Here is a 26,534-nt window from a genome sequence, read left to right on the forward strand (position 1 = left end):
TTAACCTTGTAACCTGCTACCTTGCAGAATTCTTCAACCAGCTCTAGTAGTTTTTGTGTGGACCTTTTAGGGTTTTCTATATATAGTATCATGTCATCTGCATACAGTGACACTTTTACCTCTTCCTTTCCAATTTGGATCCCTTTTATTTCTCTTCTTGCCTGATTGCTGTGGCTAGGACTCCCAAGTCTGTGTTGAATAGGAGTGGTGATAGTGGGCAGCCTTGTCTTGTCCCAGACTTTAGTGGGAAGCTTTTGAGTTTTTCACCATTGAGTGCTATGCTGGCTGTAGGTTTGTCATATGTAGCTTTTATGATGTTGAGATATGTCCCCTCTATACCCACTTTGGTGAGAGTTTTTATCATAAATGGGTGTTGAATTTTATCAGATGCTTTTTCTGCATCTATTGAGATGATCATGTGGTTTTTGTCCTTTCTCTTGTTGATGTGATGTATTACATCGATCAATTTGTGTATGTTGAACCACCCTTGTGTCCCTGGGATGAACCCCATCAAGTAGGCATTCTTAAAACATAATTATTTCTTAAGAGTTCACCCAAGAGCTCTTATCTCATTTGCATTTAATGTATTTGTAAGAATTTTATCACACCAAGTTACTTTTCTTACTGACAAATTTGCAACAGATATAATAAGACCTCGTCTGACTTCTATTAAACCTGGAAACAATAAAAATATTATCTTTAAGGTTGATTACTCTAAAGACATCTGTATTGATTAGATCAACAAACTTTAACCTTAATTCCAGATATCAACTTAATATTGAATATTTGCCAGTTCACATGAACCTGAAAGTCATTTTGGCCGTTTTTTTGTGGGTTTTTTTTTTTTTTCATATTTAGAAGTACTAATTTTAAGCACTTACTTTTAAGTCAGTTAAATAGAGCTGTTTTATGAATTTAATTTTGATCATATTTCCTAGAGGTAGAGACACCTCCCGTGTGTAATGTGTGCACAGGCAAGACTGGACAAAACAGACTAACCTGGAGACCTCACAGCTGTGCTTCGCCCTCAGCTACGAGTTAGGGATTACAGCATAAACTGGCTAGTTTATAAATAACAGTTGAGATGAGTTTTTAAATACCCCCCCCCCATTTTTCCCCATGGCTTCAGGGTCCACCTGACTGGGCTGATTAGGCTCGGGCTCAGGTCACTTTTTGCTGTGCCTGCATTTCTGGTTCGTACAGATTCGTAAGACAGAGGCAGTTGCTTTTAATTCCCCACAGAACTGGTCTGTCACCCAAAGGGTATTAAAAGATTGATGTGTCCAACTCGTTTTTCTTTTGTTTTTGGTTTTCTGGATCAGTGAGAATTTTTTAAAGAAAGAATTCTGTGTTCTAGAACTTTATCACGTCTCTAAAGGCTTGTACAAGGCATTCAGTAAAGGCCCTCTTTCTGAATGCACAGGTTAGGCCAGCGGTGAGTCTGTTATTTTTTTTATTAGGCCCTGAATATTGGTTCCCAGTTGTGCTTTATGTTGTATGGCTCAGTGGCCCTACTGGTTTTCTGAAGTATGTTAATATTTCCTGAGGGGCAGATTAATGTGCCCCATCTTATAATACCAAGCAGGTGAAGCATTCCCCAGTGAGACATGTTTATACCATGATATAATTAAGCAAAAGAGATGAAACCATCTTACATAAAGCCCATTTAAATATACCAACTTTTATAAACTTGTATCTCAATTCTGCCAACTTTTGTACCTTTAGGTTTCATTAGGACTCAATCAGCAAGTTCTGATCTTACAGGAGGGCTCCTAGAAGCTTTTCTTTTTATCCCCTGTCCATTTTACCTAATTTTATATAAAAGGTTCTGTGATCCCCAGGGAGGGGTTGACTCAGGCCCTTGTCAGTCTTTAAACTTGATTAATTGGTCCAGCTGTTGCCCCAAGTAATTGTTGGTCAGACTGATGCAGGGAAAATGGATGTGGGGTGAGAGGAGGGCCATGTCCCAGGTCTCTGCTGAGCCCCTGGGACGGGCCCTGCCAGGTGTGGGTCCTTGGCTTCATGCAGGAAAAGAATTCAAGAGCGACTCACAATTGAGTAAAGGTAGATTTATTTAGAGAGATACATACTGCATAGAGTGTAGGCCGATTCAGGAGGCGAGAGAAAGGCCATGAGGTGCGGGGTTGGGTGCTCAGGTTAGAGTAAAAGTAGGTGCACACTCCAGAGACAGAGTGTGGGCCCATCTCCAGAGGAGGGAGCAGACAGGGCGGCCACGAGGCATGGTGTTGCATTTTTATGGGCCCGGTAGCTCCCCGCCTACAAGCGGGAGGACTATTCTAACTGCCCTGGGGAAGGGACTGGGATTCCCGGGAACTGTGCCACTGCCCACCTATGGGTTCCTGGGGACTGTCATGGCACTTGTGGGCATGTAATTTATCATGCTAATATGTTACAGTGATCAGATAATAAAGCTCAAGTTCTACTAGAAGTCAAATCTCCCACCTCCTCAATCCTCAAGGCCAACTGGGACTTGAATTTTTCGCCATTTTGGTGTTAATTGCTGTCATTCCTTGAATGGCGGTGCCCTGCCCCCTTCCCTCCTGTCTCAAGATCTCAGTGTGGTTTTTTTTCTAGCCCTTTAAATATACGTATCTTAAACTCGGGTAAATAGAATGGACTTGTTTGGGCTTCCCAGTAGGGGGTCCCTTTGGCACATTTATCCTTAGGGAGTGTAGTATCAAAACTTTGTATCTAATCCCATAAATGTCTGTTTTATGTATCCCATTTAAAATAATCGTCTAAAGATTTCTTTATCCATTTGGGATAAATCCCTTTAAAATTTCTACCTTGTTGGGAAAAAGTCTGTAGTCTCTACATTTTTTTTCAGCTAATCGACGTAATTAGCATTAATTATTATAATGGTTTTGTTAGCGCCTGTAACACCTGTTGCAGGGAAGAGACCACAAGGCTCCCCAGCTGATTTCTCCTGTCTCTGTTAAACTAAGGGAGCTCTTAAGTTAACCATTAGAGATAAAGATATATTTTCCCCCTACCTCTTAATTAGATTTTTTTGTGGGTGCCAATAAAACAGCTGTTTATAGTGAGAACTCTAAAAGTTTTTACCAATTTAGAACTTTCTCCAATTTAAAAGATCCATCATCTGGCCATTATGAGATATAGATTAATAGTGATTCAAACCAATAAGATGCAAGAGGCTTCCCCACAAGAGAGTGGGGAGGATGCCACGTAAGTGAGATGCAGGAAGTTTATTCCCCAAAGTAAAGGCTGGTGCAGCGAAGGTTAAGACGGCAAGAAGCCTGAGAGTGGGTGCAATCAGACAAAAGACTGCCCAGTCTGTTTGCTTGGCCACCAAGTGTACACCGTACTTGCACCTTTTGGGTGGCAGAGACCAAGTTTATTTGTTGGTTTGTTTTTTAAACACACACATACAGATAAAACGCCCAAAGATCAAAGGCACAGGAAGAGAAAAGGAAGTTCCCCCAAGAGGGCTTTTGTTTGTAAGGTCAGAATTCTGAAAAGATGTGTTTACCAAGCCAGCTTTTCTAACTTAACCGTGTGCACAGTGAAAGAGCCCCCTCATTTTCAGGGTGAGATTTCCTTTCATTTCCAGGAGGTACTTGTGCGTATGAGCTCCACGTGCACACGTGTCTGGCCGGAGTGTTAGCTGGAGGTTGGTTTTCTGACGTCCCTGGTTTTTGTTAAAGACGTCGGGTCAGCCACCCCCTAACCTCTCAGCTCAGACTGCTCATTTTCCTCTACTGAGCAAATCCAGTGTTTTCCACCCGGATCCCCCTAACTATCTCCCAGTTGAGGGGGCAGTCAGTCCCCAGTAACCAACTGTGGAGCTGGGTGTCTGTATACACTGCCAAATAAAACTCATGATCATCTACCAGTAACGGGAGATCTGAGAACTGGGAGAGACTCACCCAAATTCGTTTGGACTCTCCGAGAAGGTCGATGGGTCCACGAGGCCCCTGCTGGTGCCAGGCTCCGGGTCCTCGTAGAGTTCAGGCGAAGTCGAGAGAAGCCTGCTCTGGGTGCCTTCGTAACTGGTCATGGCCGGTGAAACTTGCTGGCGATGAGTTTTGTTTTTCTTCCCCACCAGCATTTCCACGACAGTGTTGCATGACAGCCCATCCCAAACCAGGCCATCCCCAGAACAGATGCAGCAAGCACCTGCTTTATTCCCGCATCTGTCCGCACTGGCTGGCGTGATTCTGCCCAGGTTGCAGGTGGCCCCGGCTTTGGGTCCAGCTCTGCTCCCTGAGTTTCCCCGCTTCCTCTGGACCAAAGGCTCTCCAGCTGCTGCTGGGCCGTGTTTCTAATGCCTGGCCGTCCACAGCAAGTCGGGAGATGGGCCCCGCATCAGCCTGGGTGGGCGTTTTCTGAAGGTGTGGTTGGAGGGCAGGGATGGTTTGTGGCATTTTTACTAACTACGTAACACAAGCGGACAGAGGGCAGGGACCCAGGCAGCCGTGAGAAGGCGAAATCACCAGCATCGTATGAGGCTTTAAGTAGCTGCGTCCGCATGTGACCGCTGCCCTGCACCCTTGTCAGTGCTGTCTGTGTGGCGCCTGACTGCTTTATCTTCCCTGTTCTCCCTGCTTCTAGATTATGTTCTAGGACGTTGTCAGCTTCACCTCCCCTTTTCCAGCTTGTGATCTTGAGCACCGTGCTTTCAGTGCCGTCATGTAGGGAATTTGAGTAAAACAGCAAACGACACTGTCTTCACCAACACGCAGATGTGCAGGCAGGGCTGGGGGCAGCTCTGGGGCAGGGAGGGGCAGGAGGACTGGGGTCACTCCCTCCAGGGGGCAGCTGAACCGAGCCCCTCTTCCCCTTGACGGTGGCCACTGGGGCCCCGAGCCCGAGAAGGATGTTTACTCTTGCTTTGGTGCTTTCAGGGGCTGCTGAAGTGGGTTTTTGTGAGGCTGTCTTATGATGCTCCCAACTAAAAAGGAGTCGAATTGTCATTGAAAAGGATTCTACGTGGAGGGAAGTGGAGGGACAGTCCTCTGGCTTTGGGCGCCTCCTGCGGTGCTGGGGTTGAGTGCTGGCCCTCCCTGCGCGGTCTCCGTCAGTGGGTGCGTTTCATGAGTCACTGAGAGTTACGGCTTCACAGGCAGGCGGGTTGCTTTTCCCACCTAGAGAGGGGCCTTTGCCAGGAGCTGGGTGATTGCAGAACACGAACCTTCATGTAATGCTGACTGCCCTCTTAGAAGCACTTTGCAAACGTTCTTTTTGTTGGCACAGGAACTGTGTTTGCCCCATTTCTCAGATGCAGAGTGTTTCAAAGTCTTGTCCAGGTGCTGTAGCTTCTGGACTTGAACCCAGACAGTCTGCTCCAAAGGTTTTTCCCCCTAGCTTAGCTAGTGCCTCCCACACCAGATGGGGAGGAGTAATTGTCAACAGGGGGTTTAGCTGGACAAAGGGCCAGGAGAGGGTAGCTTCCAGTGTGGAGTGTAGAGGAGTATTTTCAAGCTCTAGTAGGGAGAAGAATAGAAACAGTTTCCTGGCTGTTGGTTGGTGGTAAAAGAATGAGACATCAAAGGGGATTTCTTCAAAGTTCTAGAGGCACCTCAGCTTTGTAAAGCTACCTGCTTGTTGCTGCTTGTGGTGAGTTTGCGAGCACATCCCCGAGTTTTGTGATGATAGCAGGGCAGCGTGCGAAGGCCTGTGCACACTGCAGGTCACCACCTCGAAGGCAGCGTATGCCCTGAGCTCCGTGTTTCGGGTCTTTTCTTCTTGCCTGCTGGCTCCACAAGGCCGTGGGACGTAACGGCAAGCGTTTTCCCAGGAAAACGGGCATCCTCACTGCTGCTGACTTCCCTTTTGTTTCTTCCCTGTCTGCTCACCCTCCTGCCTGGCTCCACCCGGCTCTCCTGCACACCCACAAGGTGTGTATCCCCAGCCTGGTTCCTGGCTCTGATTCGTTCCCACCTATCTCTGAGGCCTTGCTCAGGAAGCTCAGGTTTGTGCTGGAAGACCCCAGCCAGGAGTTCTGCCCACGTCCCTGACTGGCTGTGCTACCTCGGGCACGTCACCTGTGATCCCGAACCCGAGGTTTACTTTGTCTTGAAACCTGCCCCATCCATCTCCCTCACAGGGCTGTGGGGAGGGTCAGACAAAATACATTCACGAAAGTATCTTTTAAAGCATAGATGGATCATGTTATGAATATTCCCACCCTCCCCAAGTGGCCCCGTCCACTCCCTGCTTTGACGTCCTGCCGAGCTCCAGCCACGGTGCCTCTCCCGACACTTGAGTGTGTAGCTGGGTCCTTGAGGGCCCTGCACCGTATTCTCTGTTTCCCAGCATTCGGTGCAGGGCTTGTTTGCATGGAGAGGAGCTCAGTCATGTTTGAATGAACAGGTGAAGAACGTCTTTCTAAAGGAGGTTTGTGATCACGGGCTTTTCTCTCTTTCTGAGAGGTATTCCTACTCCAGCTCCATGCTTCTTGAAGTTCACCTTGTCAGAAGGCAGACCTGTGGTACCTTCCTGTGTCCCCGTCTGCGGGGCGCTAACTGGCTGCCTTCTCCAAGATCTGTGCTTTGCAAATATTCATCAGATGAGTCTTGCTTTTCAAAAATAAGACAGGACAAGGAATCATTCTAGAGTCTGAATTAGAGATATGACATACTTGATACCTATTTTTCATTTATTCATTTAACAAATGTGTTGAGAACCTTCTGGGTTCTGGGCTCTGTTGCTGGGCTGGGAGCACAGCGGGGACCGAGCAGGGAAGACTCCCGCCCGCGTGGCTCCCGGGCTCATGGGGCGCCCATCAGTGGAGGAGTCGACGCGGGAAGCAGGTGGCCTCACCTGACCTTCAAGCTGTGGGAGGAGTCGCGCGAGCAGGACTCCCAGACCAGTGAGGGGTCCTCACGGGAAGCAGACCGAGGGCGATGCTCTCCGTGTTACTGTGCATTGGGCTCCCTTGAGGGCGTCTGCGTGTCTTGTTAGGGGGAACTTTTAGCTGCACCCCCCACCCACAGGGAAGATAGCTGGCGGGGAAGGTGGCCGCTCCCTGGACTTCCGGCTTGGCGGGGGCATTTCTCTCTCTGTGAGGCCCCTCTGCCCCCACAAGGGCCCTCTTTCCTCAGGCTGCTGATCCTTGAGTGTCTCTGAGGCGCCGGGGAGGACGGACTTGTTGATCCCGCAACCTTTCTGAGCTGTCTTGCTGCATCTGGGCACCCACATCCTCCAGCCCAGGGAAATCGCCTGCTTGCTGTGGCCCGTGTTGAGCCCTGGCCACTGGTGAGCCGCCGGCTGTCCCCCCCACAGACCCCGTGAGGAAACATGCAGTGACACCAAGACACGCTGAGACTTCCCTGAGGAGGTCGTGTGTGGCCCTGGGTCTGAAGGATGAGAAGGAAGGAGCTGGATGGAGACCTGGGCGTGGGGAAGACGTGTGGGAAGTCTGGGCATGGAAAGAAGCTGCAGAGTGCAGCGTGGGGGAGAGCGGCGTGCGAGGGAGCTGGCCTCCAGCGGAGGGAAGCGTGCAGGGCCCTGCAGGCCGGCTGAAGAGCTGGGTTTTATTTTAAGCGCTACTGGAGGCCGTTGGGCGGTTTTGAGTCAAAGAAGGGTCTGGTTTGAGTCACAGGATTTGATCTCCCTGGTGACTGCAGTGTGGAGAAGGGACAGGAGGGTCAGGGAAGCATGGAGCTCAGGCACGCTGTAGCCGGGCGAGGATGGGTGGGACGTGTGCCTGGCGGGGCTGCGGCCAGTGAGTGCGGCCCAGGCCTGGAGCACGTGGGGAGAGGAGCTGACATCCCAGAGATGGGCTGCGAAGGAGCCAGAAGGACCCAGGATGGTGACTAGGTTTCCTGAGCAGCTGGGTGGGTGGTGGCGTCTGTGGGTGGAACAGAATTTGAGGGGAGAACAGTGCTTCTCTTGGAGGCATTTAATTTGAGAAGCCTTTCAGACTCTCCCGTGGAGACATGCAGGCAGCGGGCTGTGAGAGCCCAGCTCGAGGGTGGGGGAGCTTGGGCACAGAGAAGCCGGGAGTCCTCAGCAGAGACAGGAAATCTCTGTCTCCATAACTCCAAGGACCTGGGGGAGGGTTGGGCCACTGTCCTGTCATCATGGGATCTGACGGTTTGCAGTCGCGTCCCTATCCTATGATGGTGTGTAAGGCTGTTTCTTTTATTTAGTTTGTTCAAGGAAATTTTGAGCTAATTAGCGGTATGTACTAAATGCTGAAAACATCAATATCACTTCACCCAGTGGTTCTGCCTCTAGAAATACATGCTTTTAAACGTCCAAAATGTGGAAAAATATATATTCAAGGTGAATATCATCAATACGTTATTTACGATATGTAGATTAAAAAAAATCTCAGACCCAAAGCCAGCTTTAGTATCGAACAGCAGGATATTTAAGCAAATATTACATCGTTAATAAATGTTATGAAAACTAGTTTTTTAAAAAAGAAAGAGAAAGAAAATATTGAACTAAATGCTGTGTTCCACGCAGCAGACAGACTGGGGGCTCTTTGAGGGCAGGGAGTATCTCCAGCAGAGAAGACAGATCTCTCCATCAGAATTACGTCAGGAGTTCCACCAGGAATTGAGGCCAACGTGACACCTTCTGTGACAGGGACAAAGAGGGCAGTGGGGACATAGCAGGGGCACTGACCTGGTCTGGGGTGGACCGAGGGGGTTTCAGCCGCCCCCGGAGCAGAGCCGTCTGGGGAAGCGTACTTCAGAGGGAACGGGGTGGTGGAAGGGCCGGCAGGAGGTATTGGAGTGAAAATGAACAAAACTCTTTCTTGGAGCTGGTGGAGGCACTCAGGGATTCCGTGTAATGGTAATGTTCATGGGGGTTGATGATACTGGTTTCATGGTTACTTGCTTGCACGCAGGGAGATTTGTTAGTTATTAGGAACTTCCATTGCTCTGTGCTCAGTGTTATTTTGGGGCAAGAAATAGAATGTGAAATTGGCGGTGCATGTGACCTCGGTTACACCTTGTGTGCGTTATTTCAAAGAACCAGGGCACAGTTTTTTGCATGAAAGGCGCTGTGTTGTTATCAGAGGAAAACAGCTCTCTCATTTCACCAGCGTTAGTGTTAACTTTATAGAATTTAAACACAGCAGTGGGTGTGTTCATGTACATTCACAGTATCAGGACCCCAAATTGGATACGACTCTGTTATAGATTGAATAGCAACACATTATTTTTTTTTCCTTGAGTAATCTCATAGAATTTTAAGGAAGCTGTTTTTAGTTTTCCTGAGGTTATTTTTCTAGAGTTTCCTAAAGTGTATTCTTCCAAAGAGCTGACGCCTTGGTTGGGATGCGGCTGTGAAGGCACCGCACCCTTGTTCGCAGAGGGAGATGCACGAAGGTGTGCTGACAGCGGGCGACCACTCCGGCTAGAGGTGCGAGGGACCAGGACTGGGTTGTTGATCATCCCGGCGGGAGCTGTTCGTGGGACAAGTTCCCTGCAGCCCGCCTGTCTCCCCGCAGTCCTGGCTGAGCAAAACTGGCCCAGCAGGGAGGAACCCAGCTCAGGACGACTCTGGGAGCACTTGGCGGGTCCCACCGTGTCTGAGCTGCAGTGGGACGGGTCCCGGGGAAGCTGGAGGGAAGGCAGCGGCCAGTGGCCCAGGTGGAAGTGTGTGGGCAACTGGGGAGCACCTGTTCTTCTCTCGGGCTGTTTCACATCAGTGGGGGGGGCAGCAGTCGGCCACGTAGGACTCCACTGGCGGAGTTGTCTCCCAGATGTGCAGGCCTATCCCTCTTTCTGGTCCAGGTCGGAAGTCCCCTCTTCCAAGAACTTCTGCTTCCCTGTCCCTCCCAGGAAGTCATCTCGCCCCTCCTGGGACCCCTGGTCCTCTAGCTGGTCTGTAAGTGCTGTGCCCCCCCCCGCCCCCCACCCCCCGGCTCTGACCCTGAGGTCCGGGCTGGGGAGGGGTGCCCAGGCCACTTCGGAGCTCTCCTTCGGTGGAGAAGGAGTAGATGGGGATCCTCTTTGCTTTGTTTTCCTGCTCTTATAAGGGGGTACGGCTTGTTTTGACACGTGTTCATTTCTGAAAAGTCTGCGAAGTCTGTAGATCGTGTGAGGTTATTGTCACCAATGGGAACTTTTTCTTTTCAGACAACGTGGAGGCAAGTGATCTCAAGCAGTTTTTTGAGACCAACTATTCTCAGATCTATTTCATCTTCTATGAAAATTTTATAACACTGGAAAATAGTTTGAAATTAAAAGGTAAGAATTTCTACAACACAATTTTTTTGGGTATACCAGTTTTTTTTTTTTTAAACTTTCAGGAGGTTTTCAGAGGTTGTATGTGCCACAAGCCACGAGCGACATGCTTTTAAGCTTCCTTTCCTGCCAGACACTTAGCAAAGCTGCGCGCCCCCCGGGGTTGGCGTCCTTCCCGTGAGCTCTCTGTTGAACAGGCGTTAATCAAACAACACACAGCTAAGGGGAAAACGGGAGGAGAGGAAACCCACAGAAGCGTGAGTTCCAGAGACATCATTTACTCAGAAAGAAAGAAAAGTAACATATGCACACGGTTTAAAAAAATTCAGATTCCACCCGAGAGTCTGGAATGCAGACTGACACGTCTCTTTGCCCGGACACCCCAGCCTGCTCTGCACAGGCCACCGCTATCAGGTTTCCTGCCTGTTATTAATATATTGTGTTTATATGTGTTGGTGGTTGTGCCCCTACATACGTGTATAAAATGTTCTTTGAAAACCAAGCCAATAAATACACACTGCACGTTCTGCTCTGTGTTTAGGTGGCAGGATGGCGTAGCCTGGGGAGCCAGCTGGGTTTGGACCCCAGCCCTGCCTTCCAGCTATTTCTCCTTGGACAAGTGACTCCACCTGTCTCTGACTCAGTTTCCTTCTGTCAGGGATTCCAGGACAAAGTATGGCAGGAAATCAGATTACACTAGACCTACAAGGAGCCTTATATTCCAGGCTACAGCATTTGGACTTTGTTCTTTAGGTGGTTAGAGCTCCCGAAAATGTTTGCTACAGTGTCTTATCAGGCGGTGAGTGAACCAGAGGCAGGAAGACCAATGAGGAGGCTAATGTTGTCATCCAGGTGCGGTCTGGTGACATCTGATCCAGGGAGGGGACAGTTAATGGCAAAGAGTGTTGCATCCCAATGGGTGGGCTTGGACGTGGGAAAGGGCTATGAGAGGGAGCCGTCAGAGATGCTTTCAAGATGTTGAGTCTGGTTCCGAAGCTGCCGCTGCCGCAGCCGGAGCCCTGAGGGGAGCCAGGTGGCGGGGAGCGGAGCATGAGTGTGGCTTTGGGCATTGTGGGCCTGAGGGCCCGGGGACAGCCAGGTGCGGGTGGGCAGGAAAATGGAGGGACTGGGGCTTGGGAGAAGAGAGGGGCTGTGATGCCATTGCCAAGGGAGAAAGTAGGCATGGAGTCAGAGAGTGACGGTTGGAGATTTGGGGTAATTCCTTCCTTTATGGGGCAAAGAGGAAGATAAAGGAGTAGCTGGGAATGCTGCCAGAAAACTGTTTTGTCCAGAAGCCCAGGTAAGAGCGGAAGTTGGGGAGTGAAAGGTCAGCAGTGCGTGGTGATGCGGGCAGTTGAGGAACAGCGGGCCGTCTAGGATGTTGTCGCTGAAAAGAGTGTTCAAAGTGTACCACAACCAGAGAACGAAGGAAGGCGCTTCCTGAGCAAATGCAGTCCTCCACAGTCAGTCCGGCCTTCCAGCAGTTCCGGCCAAAACCCAGGTCTACCTTCAGAATCCACCCAGAATCATCGGCCTCTGCTTGCGGCCGGTGCCAGGAATGCTGAGGCGCTCATGGGCCTCACCTGGACATCGCTTCCACCTCAGATGCCATCTCCCCTTCCACGCTGCACCCTCCCCGCCCGACCCCCACCCCACCCAAATCCCTTAAGAGCAGATGGAGGGATACTTCAAGTGTGAGCACCCGGGTCGTGAGGCCCAGATCTCCAAACCCTCCAGCGCCTTCCCGTTCCTGAGGTCGCTGCAGTGGCCTCACATCCCACCTGCCTGCCCCGTCTGACCCCGCCCGCTCTCTGACCTCCCCTGCGCTCCAGACACCAGGGCCTCCTCACTGTCTTCTGTCCATCCAGACCTACTCAGCCCCTCTGCCTGGATCCCATTTCCCCCGCATTTCCACACCCCCATTTCCTCGAGCTTGCTTCCTTACCTCCTTAAGATCCTTGCTCAGATGCCCCCTCCTCGGCAAGATGCCCTCTGACTTCCCGATCAGAGCCACACGCCACCCTTTCCGGCCTTCCCCACCTGCCTCTTGCTTCTCTCCCTTCTTCCTTGAGTGCTTCCTCCTGCAGGACGCAGGCTTCCTCAGGGCAGGACCTGGGCTCGGGCATCTTCAGGTCCTGGAATAACCCCTGACAGAGTGACCGTCTTTGGGATCTGCTCAGTGAATGAGTGACACCTGCTTCACAGGGCCGTGGGGATTCTGTTAGACCTGGGGTCAGCAACTTCCAGCTCCCTGCCTGCTTTTATAAATAAAGGTGACTTGGCTGCAGCCACACCCACTTAGTTACGTGTGCTCTGTGGCTGCCTTTGCGATATAATGGCAGAATTGAGTGGTGGCAGGACAGGCCGCGAAGCCTGAAATGTTAATAGAAGTTCGCCAACCCTGAGTCAGATGATGTGTGCGAGCACGTAGTGTGCGGCGCCCAGGGAGCTGCTGCAGGAGGCATCGGCGTGTTGACTGTCATCACTGTCAGGGGGCCGTTTGCCTGGAGATGAGGGACTTTGCACAGCCTCTCAGTGTCACAGAGCTGGCACTCTGTTTTAGCGGTGTGTCCTATCACAATTTGAGCTCCTAAGTGACTAACTGAGAAATAAATAAAATTACCTACCATGGGTTGATTGAAACTGAGAAAGCCTGGGAGGGCGGTGCGGGGGCAGGGCCGCTGCGTTTAACCACCTGGCGGAGGGGGCGGCTGCGGGGTGTGGGTCACTCACCTGCACTTCTCCTCCGGGCTCCACACTCCCTCCCGGGAGTTTTGACTAAATAAATGTATGTTGAGGCTTTAATGTTTCATGACACCTTTTAACATAATTTTTAATATCCTAAAATTTGCATGTTGTCATGGTAACTAATTTTTTTTTAATATATTCCAGGGAATAATAAGTCACAAAGGGAGGAGCTGGACTCCATCCTCTTTCTTTTTGAAGTAAGTGTCTACTAATACATTTATCTTTGAAGATTCTTGTCAAAAAATTCATATATTAGATCTTCAGTTTTACTTTAAGACAAGTAAAAATGATGGATGTGTGTATCCTTTTTTCCTCTTTTACAGATAGTGCTGCGAAGAATGTTCTTGTGGTTTTTTTTTCCCCTTGTGGGAGAATTTTTCCTGTATGGGTGCCTAGATGGGACATTATTAGGTGGGGATGTGTGCACATTTTAAGCACTGATATTGCCAAATTGTTCTTCAAAAAGGTCACATAGATGTGTATGTAAACGTACGTTAATCTTATGTAAATTTCCCTAACCAGCCCTGGAGATGAGTTTCCTTTTAATGTATGCAAACTGACATGTAAAAACCTCACTGTTTCTAACGTATGTTTTTCTGGCTACTAACGAGATTGCAGTCTTTGTATGTGTCCCTGTGTCCACGGGTTGATCACATATTCTCTCCAAAGGTAGAACAGGGGTTGTGGCTTTTGATCTATTAAAGTGAAGTCTTTCTTGGCCAAAGGTATTAGACAAGCGGCCCGATTATTGCCACCTGGAGGACAATGCTAGAGCCAAATTACAGGGTCTGGAAGCTCGCTGTTGCTTATCTAGAAATGACTCACGGTTGGAGAGACGTGTGCTTAGCTTGGTGTGAGATCAGCCTTATGGCCGTAGAGGAAAGATCCAGCGAGCATTTGCTGCAGAGCTGGCTGGAGCGGGAGGCTGGGCTGCAAAGGAGGCTCTCTGTGGACTCCTGGGTTTGTGGAATAAAACAGACGTGGACACTGCTGGCCCAGGACCCAGCTGACGGCTGGCGCTCAGGCCTGTGGTCCCCTCTCTGTCCTGAGGGCCGTCCTCCTTCCCCAGAGTAACAGACACTGATTCACCCCGTGTTTTGTTCTGGTCACTGTGTCTCCTGTGGCCGCCCTCTTGTGACTGAAACCTGTGCAGAGGAGTCGTCTGTGACATGAGCTTTCATGAAGTCCGTCACTTGCACAGGTGTCTGCTGAACACTTGATGCATTTACTAAAGGATCCACAGCACATGTACAAGTTCTGAAGCAAGAGGATAAAGCTCACACTTGGCACCCTTGCCCCCGCCCCCCCAGTTTAAGAACCAGAAGCTGCAGGTGCCCCCCACCGCCATCCCTTCTCCTCGAAGGCAGCTCCTCCCCACACTTGGCCTTCCCTTTCTTTCTGTGATCACTGATCTCCGGCAGGTCTAGTTGTCCTGCAGCAGGACAGCCCGTGGTCCTGAGTGTCCCACACGGCGGGCTCAGGGCCTTCTCCTCGCGTCCAGGACGTCTGGGTTAGAGAGGGCGTGGCTCCTGCTGCAGTACCACCTGCCAGGGATGAGCTGCCTTTATGAGAGGACGAGTATCTATTAGTCAGAGCTCCGTAAAGCTTTCATCTGCAGAGTGAACATGAATGAGTGATGAACTCGAACTGCTTCTGTTTCCGTTTCTGCTCTCACTCTGTGTCTAGCTCCAGAAGGCAGGTTGTCATTTGTGTGGTCCTGCTCTGAGAACTAAGTGCCTTCACGGCTACTTTCCACAAGTCAGCGCCACATGAAGAGACGGCTTACGAGGATGTGAAGGCGAATACTTACCGAGGTGTGGGAAAGGCTCCCTTTGGAAGCAGTGGAATTATTAAGGCACATCAAATCACTGAAGGGACACTGTGTAAAGATTGTCTATAAAAAAGAGAAGGGCTGGAAGAAAGCAGAGGTAAGGGAGTTAGAAGGCAGGAAAGAAGAGCGTTAGCAGAGCTGCCGCCGCCCGTGGGAGTCAGGGCTCCCCGGAAGGGGACCTTTGAAATAGGCAACAGCAGTGTTTCCCGTGCAGCGAGCTGCTGCAGACATCACTGCTCCGAGAGAGCACGTGAAGGCTCCCAGCTCGGTCCGCGTCGGCGGGCACACCTTCTCGTGTGCCTCCGTGTCCAGAGGGATCACTTGGACCCCTCAGAGCCTGGCCTCCAGGCTCCGTTGCCTGTGTCTCCCAGTCTGTGTGCCACCTGGAGTTTCTCTTGTTGCCGGTTCATGGAGATGTTTGTCACGTTTTTAAACTGAGGCTGTGACTCCTTAATTTTACTCTTCTTCTAAATCTTACTTTTTTTGAGGGGGTAGGTAATGAGGTTTATTCGTTTATTTTTAGAGGAGGTACTGGGAATTGAACCCGGAACCTCCTGCATGCTAAGCACGCGCTCTACCGCTTGAGCTATACCCTGCCCTCTTCTAAAAACATGTTTTGTCTACACTGCTATGTCTTTCAAATGGGAGTGTGAGGATGACAGTGCGGGACCCCATGAAATGAATTTACATCGCCGTCTTGATGAGAATGTGTTTTACTTGGGCCATCCTGTTTAACCCTTTCCTTTCGAAGCAGATTCTGTCTTCCCAGTTTTATCGATGGAAGACGTGGGGCTTTGTCGTGTTGGGTGACTTGGCCAAGGCTGCATATCTGACAAGCGGCAGACAGAGACTGAACCTCTGGTCTCACTCTGGAACCCATTCCTTACTTCAGCACTGTGCCGCCCTGCACTTAGGAGTCCGGATGTTCGGGCCGGAGCCCTGGGCTGTCTGTACCAGTACACACCTGTTCCTGGATGGCCGCTCGGTCGTTGGACACGGCTGTTGGGCACTTACTGCTCCAGGCGCCGGAGGGGGCGGGTGGCTAAGTCCAGGCATCCTCACAGAGCGCGCTTTACAACTGCAGAGTCCACCTTAGGAACAGATGTGCCAGAGCTCCAGGAGCGACTTTCTGAGTCAGAAAATTCTGAGTAGCCCTTTTCACAAGTGACCCTTTGGTGGTGGCCTTGAAGTGGCTGCCTCCATCGGGGAAAAGGAGGTTGGGGTAGAAATGTCAGGCAGCTGGTGCATGGCTTTCAAGGTCAAATAATTCACTGGACTTTGAGAACCTTCTGGATTCAGCAGGTGAGAGGTGTTACTGGTCCAGGGACTTGTTTTATCAGGTGTGGGGAGACTCGCAGACAGGAGAACGGTGGGCAGGAAGGAAGGAGGTGCTGCTGTCCTCACAGACCCTTGGGAGCGGCAGGTGTGGCAGGTCCTGTAAGGAGAAGCTCCAGGGCGAAAAGAAAAGGTTGGGGAGGAAGTGAGGGTGGTTTCTGCGGAAGGAGACCAGCGGGCAAGGCAGTTAGCAGACTAAGCGGGCTTGGATTGGCCAGTTTAAGTTTCTGGGGATCTGGGCTGTGGGTGTGGTCCCTGGTGGCCCTGAGCCTGAGCCCCAGGTGATTTGGGCAGCGCATAGCATCCCAGGGTGCGAGAGCCCACTAAAGAGGGGGTTGGGGCATGGATTTGGGGCTGGCTGGTTTGCACGTCAAAGGCGTGCTGGCAGCTTCTATTCTAACCCTGGGAAGGCGTCCCTCCTGGGGCTGCTGCAAGGCCCTAGACGTCAGAGCATCAAGAGGACGGAGAATTAGAAAATACAGTTGTTAGAGAGGTGCTGTTTCACGCCACCTGCCATGTCATGCGTCTCCTCCCCTGTCTTGAGCAGAGAAATGGGGTAGTTTGAATCGAGTTTGATAGCAAGGCGTTTCCCTCCCCGCCGCGCCCCAGCGCCGGCCTGCATTAGCCGAGGAGGTTTAACGCCAGCACTTACACGCATCCTGGCCTCAGAGTGCTACTTACTCGTCTGGTTTTCAGACATCACAGAGATGGGAATCACACACACATGGGACATTTGACTTCCAGGTCCCTTATTTGTCCGTTTATCCAGATCACCCCACCAGATTAAGTCAACCCTGTTGTTTCCCTTCCCGGAGGCTGACTGGGTTCTGTGTCGCCTGTAGAGTGTGGCCGGGGCTGGTCTCACCCTCCGCGTCCCCGGGGCTCCCTGTGCAGCTCTCTCCCACTGGGCTGTCGCCGTCGCCCGCGGAAGTGCCCTGTCGCACGCTGTGTCACACGCAGACTTGGCCTTCTGCCTTTTCCCTCCCGCGTCTCTGTTTACGCACTTGGCCCCTCAGGGACTGCCCTTTGCCCTCCTCCTCCTCCGGCCCGTTTGCTCAGGCTCCGTTCAGGCCCGCTGAGACCTCTCCTGTGACTAAGGACGCGCTCCCGTGGGCTACCGTCTGGCTGCAGCTGGGCATTCTTCGTTCTCCTTGAAGGTGGCCAGGTCTCAGCTGCCCAATGAGACGTGGCGTGCGGGGCCAGCAGCCACGCTTGTGGTCCTCCGTGTGCCCTGCGGTGACCTCGCTCGTTAGTGTTTATTGTCTGATCGGAGCCTCTTAAATGCTCACCTCATGTCCCATGGGGTTATGTGGTGTTTGTGTATTAAGATGTTTTCTTCTCTCACCTGAAACTCTGGGTTGAGGAGGTAGGGAAAGGCAGCAGCAGAGCGGGCTTGGTTTGTTCATGTTTAATTTTTTCAGGTTGAGATGTGGTTAGTGTCAGGTGTGCAGCAGAGCGACTCAGTTCTCCATCTTCACAGACATGTGCATATATATACACATACATACATTTTCAGGTTTTTCAGGTTATTTTCCCTTATAGTTTATTACAAGAAATTGAGTCTAGTTCCCCGTGCTGTACAGTAGGGCCTTGTTTATCTGTTTTATGCATAGTGATGTGTATCTGTTAATCCCAAACTCCTAATTCATCCCTCCCCACTCTTCCCCTCTGACAGTTTGTTTTTTGTGTCTGTGAGTCTATTTCTGGTTTGTAAATAAGATTTGTATCCTTTTTTAGATTTCATGTATAAAAGCTACCATATGATATGTCTTTCTCCGCTGACTTACTTCACTTAGTATGATAATCTCTAGTCCATCCATGTTGGGGCAAATGGCATTGTTTCGTTCTTTCTTATGGCTGAGTAAATACCCCATTATGTACGTCTACTACCTCTCAGATCAGGCTTTGCCACTGGCGGGCTGGCGGCCCTGACTCAGGTCTGTAACCTTTACCTTGGCTCCCATGTCCGTACAGTGAGGGGCGGGACCAGCTAAGTTCTGGGGTCTCTTGTTGGCCAGCTCTACCAGCCTGTGATCCTGTGAGTGTAGCTTTGACCAACGTCCCCAAATAGGACATCTTTAAAATAGAAGTTGGTAGAGGAGTCTTTTTCAGCATGACATGCAGTTTTATGCTTTTGCTTAGTTTTAACACTAAATCCGCTTGACTCTGATTAGCCCCTGAGGATCTGACCTCTCAGGTGCCTTCTTCTCCAGAGCGGCTCTGGTCGGTGGACCTTTCTGTGATGGTGGGCATATTCTGTGCTGGCTAGTTGTGTAATCCCTGGCTACATGGGCTATTTAGCGCTTGAAGTGTGGCTAGCCTGACCGAGCAGCATGAATTTTAACGTTAAGTAGTTTTATTTGATTTAAATTTGAAAATTAAGTCGACATGGGTGTGATCAATTAGACAGAGAAGCAGTGGGGCCTTCCAACAGGGCCTTGTGACCTCATCTCAGAGACTTGTTTCCCGTTGGTCAGACGCTTGGTGACGTCCCCACCCTAGTGCACATCTGTGTCCTTGTGGGGAGGGGACTGTACTTAAGGTTTAGGGTTTTGCTGAAACGGCTTTCTGGGGATCTGCAGGCACTGTCTCCAGTGGGCCTTTGGCCGAGGGGAACACAAATTTGCCTCCACGGGCTGGGGAAGCAGGGCTCCAGGGTGGCCTTCTGCAAACATGGAATTGAAAAGCCACACCCAATTTCATTCTCCTCTTTTCCTGCTTATTTTAAGGGGAAAATGATACTATAAGTAAGGGCCAGTCAAATTACTTACTACTTCATCTCCCCGCCCCGCCTCCCCCCTCCCTCCGCCAGCCACCCAAGGTGAAGAAGCACTCTCGGGGCCACCCTGGGCGGTGCACGAGGGTTGTCCTCACCCTCCGTTGATGGGGAGGTTCTGACTGAAGCCACCTGGACAGAAGTCCCAAAGTGCAGTGGGTGACCTGTCCAGGGAGTGCAGGTGACCAGGGGCGTCTTCAGTGGCTGACAGAGGAAGGGGTAATCCTGGGGGCACTAGGTTTTGTTTTTCCTTTACTATCAGATGACAGTTTGATGGAAGTTTGTGTCAGGCCTCCTGCCTCACGTCTTGCGCCCCCAAGCCCCTGGCGTGTGGAGGTGATGCTGGATTGGAGGGGGACTCGCGGTGCGCAGTCCTGCCGGGCGCCTGATGTCTGGGCGTCGTCACGTCTGGGAGTCGCAGCTGACCGGCCGGAAGTCCAGGGCTGCGGTGGGAGCCGTCTTCCTTTAGCGCAAGGTCTCTTGTGCCTCCGTGTTCCGAGTGATCTCACACGTCGGGGCTTAGCCCCCAGTTCTCTTCCTCAGAGCGGGTGAGAGGGCTCTCCAGGGGTTGTACCTCCACCGGATGGGTGCCGCCCGGGGTTGTGCAGAAAAAGCAGAGGGGATGGGCCGGCTGTCACTTTGCACGACTGCTTTGTATGTGCTGCCACTCACTGAAGTGTTGATTTTATAGACCACACACGCACACTTATTTATATCTTCTCACACTTAGTAGCCCCAGGTGTTCTACTCCAGGTTTCCTAACGAAGAAGAATTGCCTGGAGAGAAACCAGAATTACGGATGTAAGAGAACTACACACAATAAACGATGCTGCAGTGTTCGTCCCCTCTCCCCCACCTTCTTCTTTTGGTGGAAGTGTAGCTCTTTCATAACTCTTTGAAGACGAAAACAAATCAGAAGCTCCTTCAGAGAGGCAGTGGAAACACCTGGCCTGAATCATGGACGAGCCAGTGCATTCGGGACAGGTGTCCGGCGGGACTAGGTCACAGCCCCCTTTCTTTCGTCAGGCTGCGGCGCACGCCTTTTCTTATGAGCAAGTAACAGAGCCAGACGGCCGAGTGGTGCTTTTACAGTTAACCAGTCCCCACAGCCCCACCTTCCTCAGCTTCCTTTGTCATTACTTATTCCAGACTGTCCAGTGTGAGAACGCTCCCGGCTGCCCCTCGTCCCCACGCCGAGGTGCAGGGCTTCCACAGACCTCTCACACTCTTCCCACTTTTTACATCCTTTTACTGTAAGGACTGCTTTACTGTTACTGAGTGGAGGAGGGACAGGAGCAAATAAAGTGAACACGGAAAACAGATTCTTCCTAAATCCTTGGAATTGAAGTTCTTCTTGATGACTTCAAATATTTGGCTGCTTCAGTGGATTTTGTTTTTCCTTTTGAAAGAATGATTCCAGCTTTGAATGCAGCTCCTGGGGCACTGCCGTAATTCTAAATGACTGATTGCAACTGAAAAGAAGTCAGTGTCAGTTCAGAGTTCCTGGAGAACCGAGGGCCACAGAGACACTTCCCTGTCCCCAGAGCTGCCCTGAGTTCTGGTTGGCAGACAGAACCAGAGCCCCTGGGCATCACAACCAGAATGTGGGGTCACCTTTATGACACTGGGGTTTTTTTTTTCTATATTTTAAAAAATTTTTGTTGCAGTATAGTTAATTACAATGTGTGAATTTCTGGTGCACAGCGTCATGTGTCAGTCATACATGTACATGCATACACATATATTCGTTTTTATGTTCTTTTCCATTATAGGGCACGACAGGGTATTGAGTGGAGTTCCCTGGGCTGTGCGGTGGGACCTTGTATGCTTTAGTGTGTTACGTACAGCATTTAAGGTGGTAACAGGGGCCTCTCATTGTCCTGGCCGTCTTCACGGCATTGTCAGGCTTTCTTTTTTATCAATGTCAGGCCCTTGGTTGGGAGCAACTCCAGCTGGTGGCTTTTGGGATGTGGCACCGTGTGACCTGCGCCCTGACACCCCCAGGACTTCACGGGCCAGGGTCGCAGCGGAGGCTGGTGGCCGGCCCTGCCCTTTCTCCCTGGTCTTAGGTGTCGTCTCCTGAGCGCCGTGCCCTGTGTGGGACGAGAGGTGACAGTAAAACACAGGCCAGGTCCTCCGTTCCCGGAGCACAGGGTCATTCTGGTGTCGGCCTCTGATCATGAAATGTTTGCGACCCCTGCAAACTGCAAGATGTAAATGTCCAGTCCTTTACAGAGATTCTTCAAATGCGTTGCTCACGGTTACAATTTGATACTCCTATTTCAGCGTGTTAATAATTTGAATTATTAGATACAGCGTTTGAGCTGAAAGGAGCCATGTTCAGTGGACCTTTTAACTTTGAAATTTAATACTCGAGTTTTCCTCAGGCCTTGCGACTTACAGGTGAGAAACTTGGGATCGACCCAACAGGATATACTGAGTTACTCAGCTGCCTCGGAGGAAGGGAAACTGGAGACAAGATGTTTGGGAAGTGTGGAATTACATGCCTGGGATTGTCTGTCGCAGCCCAGGTGCCCTGAGCCTCTGGGCCTGCCGGCCACTCTCGCGCTGTGCGCCCGCCACTCAGTCCGCGGGTAGGTGACACCTTCAGGGTGGGTCCCCTGAAGTTCTACCGCAGCAGACCTGCCAGGAGCCCTCCCAGGGCGGACGGCAGAGACGGATGGCGTTAGGGCTACACGCATGGAAACCTCACAGTAAAGCTTAAGCACGTCGTGTGCGTTGTTAGAGCAGCAGGAGATACGCAAGGAGCGTTTTCTCTCCTTTCAGATTGCTGAGAATTAGCGTGCGGACGGTTTGGATGAGCTGGCCTTTTCTCCATCAGTTTGGGGGACGGCTGTCCAGATTCTTGCTGTGTTGTCCATTTTCTGTGGCTCGTTTTGCTTGGCCGTGGCGTGTGGCTGGGACAGTGACCCCTAGCTTTTGACGTGCTTGTGACGCTGGGCGGGGACCTCAGGCCTCTGAGCAAACCTGCAGGTCGGGGGCACTTTCTGAGTGTGCAGAAGCGGGCGCGGGGAGCCCCTGGGGTGGTGGGACCCCCATGGTGGTGTCTCACTGGGGGCTTATTTCTCAACTTTCCGCTACCTGAAAACTCTGAAAGTGAAGTGTTTTTTTCTGTTTTGTGAACAGTGGCCCAGAAAAGACAGACAGCTGATTGTGTTGGTATCGAAGTTGACGAGACGTGAAAGAAAAGCTTTAGCCAGAAAGCAGAAGCTCGGGTTGGAGAGGCCGCGCCGGCTGCGGCTGCGGCGGGAGGGGCCCCTGCCCGTGTGCCCCGGCCGGGCCGCGAGTCAGCGCGGCACCGCGGCGACGGGCGGGCTTGTGTGCTGCCGAGCTGCGCGTCTGTGGAGGCTGCTGCGTGTCTTCTCACTGCAGGTCAAGAGTCTAATGAAATTTGCTTTTCTTTAAAGGAGGGCAGACCTTTGCGTGATCTGAAAGTCAGAAAATAACTTCTTTTCGTCCGTCCGGCGGCCGTGCTCCGAGCGGAGCGCGCTTCCCCGCCTGGGCCCTGCCTGGAGCGCGCGGACCGCCTTTCTCTCCGCTCCGGCTCTGCGCGTCGCCCGCTGCTGTCTCGGCCTTTGTCCCGGCGCAGCCTACCCCCTGCCGCGCTCCCGCTCACTAGCCCTTGGTCTGTCTCCCTCACTCACCAGAATGTCCTCGGTGTGCTGTAACAATGGTTCCCAGGGCCTTTGGTCAGAGGTGCAACTCCCCAGCAAGGTGTTCAGGGCCCTTCCTGGTCTGGCCTCTGCCTCCCTGCACATCCCTGTCTCCTGTCAGGTCCCCAGACTGACATCCCCGATGTCCTGGCATTTCCTTCTCAGGGCTGTAGCTTTCAGAGCAGGGACACTATCCTCTGTCTCTGTCTGATCCCTTGCATGGTACCTGGACAAAAGGGACACTTAATAAGAGTATTTATTAAAGAGTCAGAGGATATTTGTTTTAATTACGTGTGCAACCACCGTCAAATCCCAGCCTATAGCTTAGTGATTTGCAATACTTATAGATGATCTAATGATTACAAAAAATGCTTTGCTTGTATCTTTGATTGATTTTGCCCTTAAAATCACCTTTTAAAAAGCTTTTTTTTTGTATGTATGATCTTTATTATGTTGACATCCTTTCCTTTTTTTCTCCTTTTTCAGTTTTATTAGGTAGGATTATTGCAGTTTGCCTGCACAAACACATTATATTGCAGTGTAAATACATATATACAGTATACTGCACATTTTTAAATTTACATATAGGTACTAATTATTGTTTCTAAGAACAGATTAGATCTTTGGTTTTTTAAACTTACATAGTTATCCAAGGAATAAAGCCAACTGCAAAATAAGAATCAACAGAAGGCGGTAATCCAGTCATAAAGGACAGTCGCATGTGCTCACACATGTTCAAGAAATCAATCATCTATGTTATAAACAATAAGTAGTTCATTTGTGTCCTTATTATTGTTATTATGTTTTAGATTCCTCATATAAATGATGTCATATGGTATTTTTCTTTCTCTTTCTGGCCCACTTCACTTACAACGACAATCTTCAAATCCATCCATGTTGCTACAGATGGCATTATTTTATTCTTTTTTATGGCTGAGTAGTATTCCATTGTATATATACACTGTAACTAATTTATCCAGTTATCTGTTGATGGACATTTGGGTTGTTTCCATGTCTTGGCTATTGTAAATAGTGCTGCTGTGAACACTGGGGTGCATGTGTCTTTTTGAATTTTATTTTTCTCTGGATATATGCCCAGGAGTGGGATTGCTGGACATATGGTAAGTCTATAGTTTTTTAAGGAACCTCCATACTGTCCTCCACAGTGCCTGCACCAGTCAACACTCCCACCAACAATGTAGGAGGGTTCCCTGTTCTCCACACCCTCTCCAGCATCTATCATATGTAGACTTTTCAATGATGGCCGTTCTGGCTGGTGTGAGGTGATACCTCATGGTAGTTTTGATCTGCATTTCTCTAACAATTAGCAATGCTGAGCATTTTTTTCCATATGCCTATTGGCCATTTATGTATCTTCATTGAAGAACTGCTTGTTTAGGTCTTCTGCCCATTTTTGGATTGGGTTGCTTGTTTCTTTGATATTAAGGCATATGATCTGTTTGTATATTTTGGAAATTAGTCCCTTGTCAGTCACATCATTTGCAAATATTTTCTCCCATTCTGTAGGTTGTCTTTTCATTTAAAAAGCTTTTTGACTTTAAAACTCAGTTTTGCTTTTTTGTGTCTTTTACTATAGAAAATTAAAATGGACAGATTTTCTTCCTGTTTCAGTTTTGACCAATTTCAGTTATACAGCATTCTCATTGTTAATTTTTGTAGAATATTTTATACAATAGCTTTTATATAATAATAGAATATACAATAATAATTCTCATTGTATAATTGTAGTTGTTTGAGTTTTTTGTAAGCTTGAGTGTTGCTCACAAGAGTGTTTTAAAATCCCCCAAGTAGTTGAAAATTTTCAGCTCAGACTCTCAGTGGCGGGCTGGGCCCCCAGTGCAGTGAGTGTGTCTGTGACCTGTGCATCTGCACCTTTGAGGGTTTTATTCACATATCTTAGAAAAATAACTTTACATAATGTTTTGTGAATGTCAGAGTCTGTGACGTTTTCTCTCTCTGCCTCTCTTTGTGTCTATTACATCAGTCTTATCTGTTCAGATCTGCTGTGTGGTAGTCTGTTGCTGTGCTGTCTGTCTGAGCGCATTAACGTCTCCCACTATAACTGTATTTCCCTCTCAGTTTCTGTATTTGCTGTACTTCCCTGCTGTGTTACTAGTTTCATAAAGTTCTGCTAGTGTCATAGCCAATTGTGAGTTACTTTTTTCGCTTATTTGGAATGATTCCTTTTGTCCCCCTGAAAACCTTTTCACTTAATATTGATGCTACTTTTCTGTGTGCTTGTACCCACGTGCACCGGATACGTCATTTCCTGTACTTTATTGTTAATTTTCTGTGTTTGAAAGCCGGTTCTAATTGACCTGGTCTTTGATAGAGAAATTTAACTTACTTATATTTATTATTTTTGTATGTGTGATAATTAACATTAAAGTTCGTTTTCTACTTTTATTTGTGGGGCGAGAGATTCTTGACGTCCGCTTGATGCCTTGTGATTTGGAAGACATACTTTTTACTTTCTGTCATTCCAGTAATTGTCTTTAAATTAACAAACTGCTACTTGAACCTTTTTCCTTTTTATTATCCATATCAAGAATAAGCAGTATTTGGTGGTGCTTTTACTTTTTGTGTGTGTGTAGTTTTTTCTTAGGGGGGTAATTAGGTTTATTTATCTGTTTGCTTATTTGTTTAGCGGAGGTGCTGGGGACTGAACCCAGGACCTTGGGCTTGCTAAGCACACGCTCAGCCTCTGAGCTCCACCCACACCCCCTGCTGGTGCTTTTACTTCAGTCCCATGTGTCAGTTGTACTTCTCACTTTTTATTTGTTTTAACCATTTTATATCCAGATTATTTTATTATAATATTTTTTAGAATTTATTTTCTGATGTTAGTGGTTTTGCGGGTTTAATTTTTATAACCGTATTAATTTCAGTGGTATAAATATGTCTCAGTGTTCACAGTGCTTGTGCACCTGCACCCTTGTTTGGAAATTATTTTGATTAATCTCTGTATTTGCTGGAATATGAACCATTTAGCATGCCGAGGTAGTGAGGTATGTGGCTGACATGTTTCCAGCTTAAGAATATCTTTTCTTAGCCTTCAAACACATATAGCTGGCTCTATACTTTTTGCATCATAGTCATTTTTCCACAAAATGCTGAATTTTGTTAGCTGTAGTTGAGTTATCTTGATCACATGCTGGAGTCAGCAGTGGGCACCTGGTCTGCTTCGGGGGCTCTGCTCCATCTGTGACGTGGGCCCCGTGTTCTCGGCGTGGCCTGCCAGGAGCCGTTGGCCACACTGCTGGAGCTTGGTGTCGCAGACAGCAAGACTGAGGCCACCTGATTTTTGTTCCTTTGCAGATAATCCATTTGTTCTTTTCAGATTTGTGTAGAGTTTTTAGTTATATGCTGAACTGACAGCTTTGAACGTGCAGTGTCTGGGTGTTTGTCTCCGTTCGGCTTATCCGGTCCTGGGGAGGCCTTGTGACGCACGTGTCCTGGCACAGGGACGGCAGGAGGCTGTGCGGCCACCGTCTAGACCCCCGAGACCCTTGCCTTCTGTGTTCTCATCTCCCTGCGATGCTCTCTGATTTCACACTGCTGCTTTTATTTACCTCGGTCTTAGAAAAGAAGATTCTGTGTCCTCTTAAAAGAACGTGAATCAGAATTTCTAAGAAAGGACCCTATTCTTGCAGCAAGTGTGTTTCAGGAGGAGGAATCCATTCCTCTTCAGGACGGTCTCCTTTGCCGCGCGTTCTCAGTGTGCTCTGCTCTCACACCTCACGCCCCCGGTCTGTGCTTTGAGCAGGGGAGCCTCGGTTTTGCTTGTAGGTGGGATCCTTTGCCCTTTCTGGGTTTTCATGGCTTAATGAGGTTTTCCAACATTTTTATATTGGCCCATTTCTAAAATACGGGAGGGGGAATTAGATCGCCCCCTCTCTTTTTTTCCTTACATCTCATGTTTCCTTTATATGGCTTTGCCTTGTATTTTAAGTCTTTTG

At 49.5% G+C, this 26,534-nt stretch overlaps 1 protein-coding gene across 1 annotated transcript in view; it reads left to right on the forward strand.

The window, feature by feature from the left end:
* RALGAPA2 (Ral GTPase activating protein catalytic subunit alpha 2) overlaps positions 1 to 26,534 on the forward strand; it is a 266,689-nt gene that overhangs the window by 18,163 nt on the left and 221,992 nt on the right. Inside the window, exons 2-3 of the mRNA XM_072943695.1 lie at positions 10,083 to 10,193; positions 13,083 to 13,135. Of these exons, the coding sequence (XP_072799796.1) occupies positions 10,083 to 10,193; positions 13,083 to 13,135 (164 nt within the window). The remainder of the gene's footprint in view (positions 1 to 10,082; positions 10,194 to 13,082; positions 13,136 to 26,534) is intronic.

This window comes from Vicugna pacos, chromosome 19 (assembly GCF_048564905.1).
Source record: "Vicugna pacos chromosome 19, VicPac4, whole genome shotgun sequence".
NCBI classification, from domain to species: Eukaryota; Metazoa; Chordata; class Mammalia; order Artiodactyla; family Camelidae; genus Vicugna; species Vicugna pacos.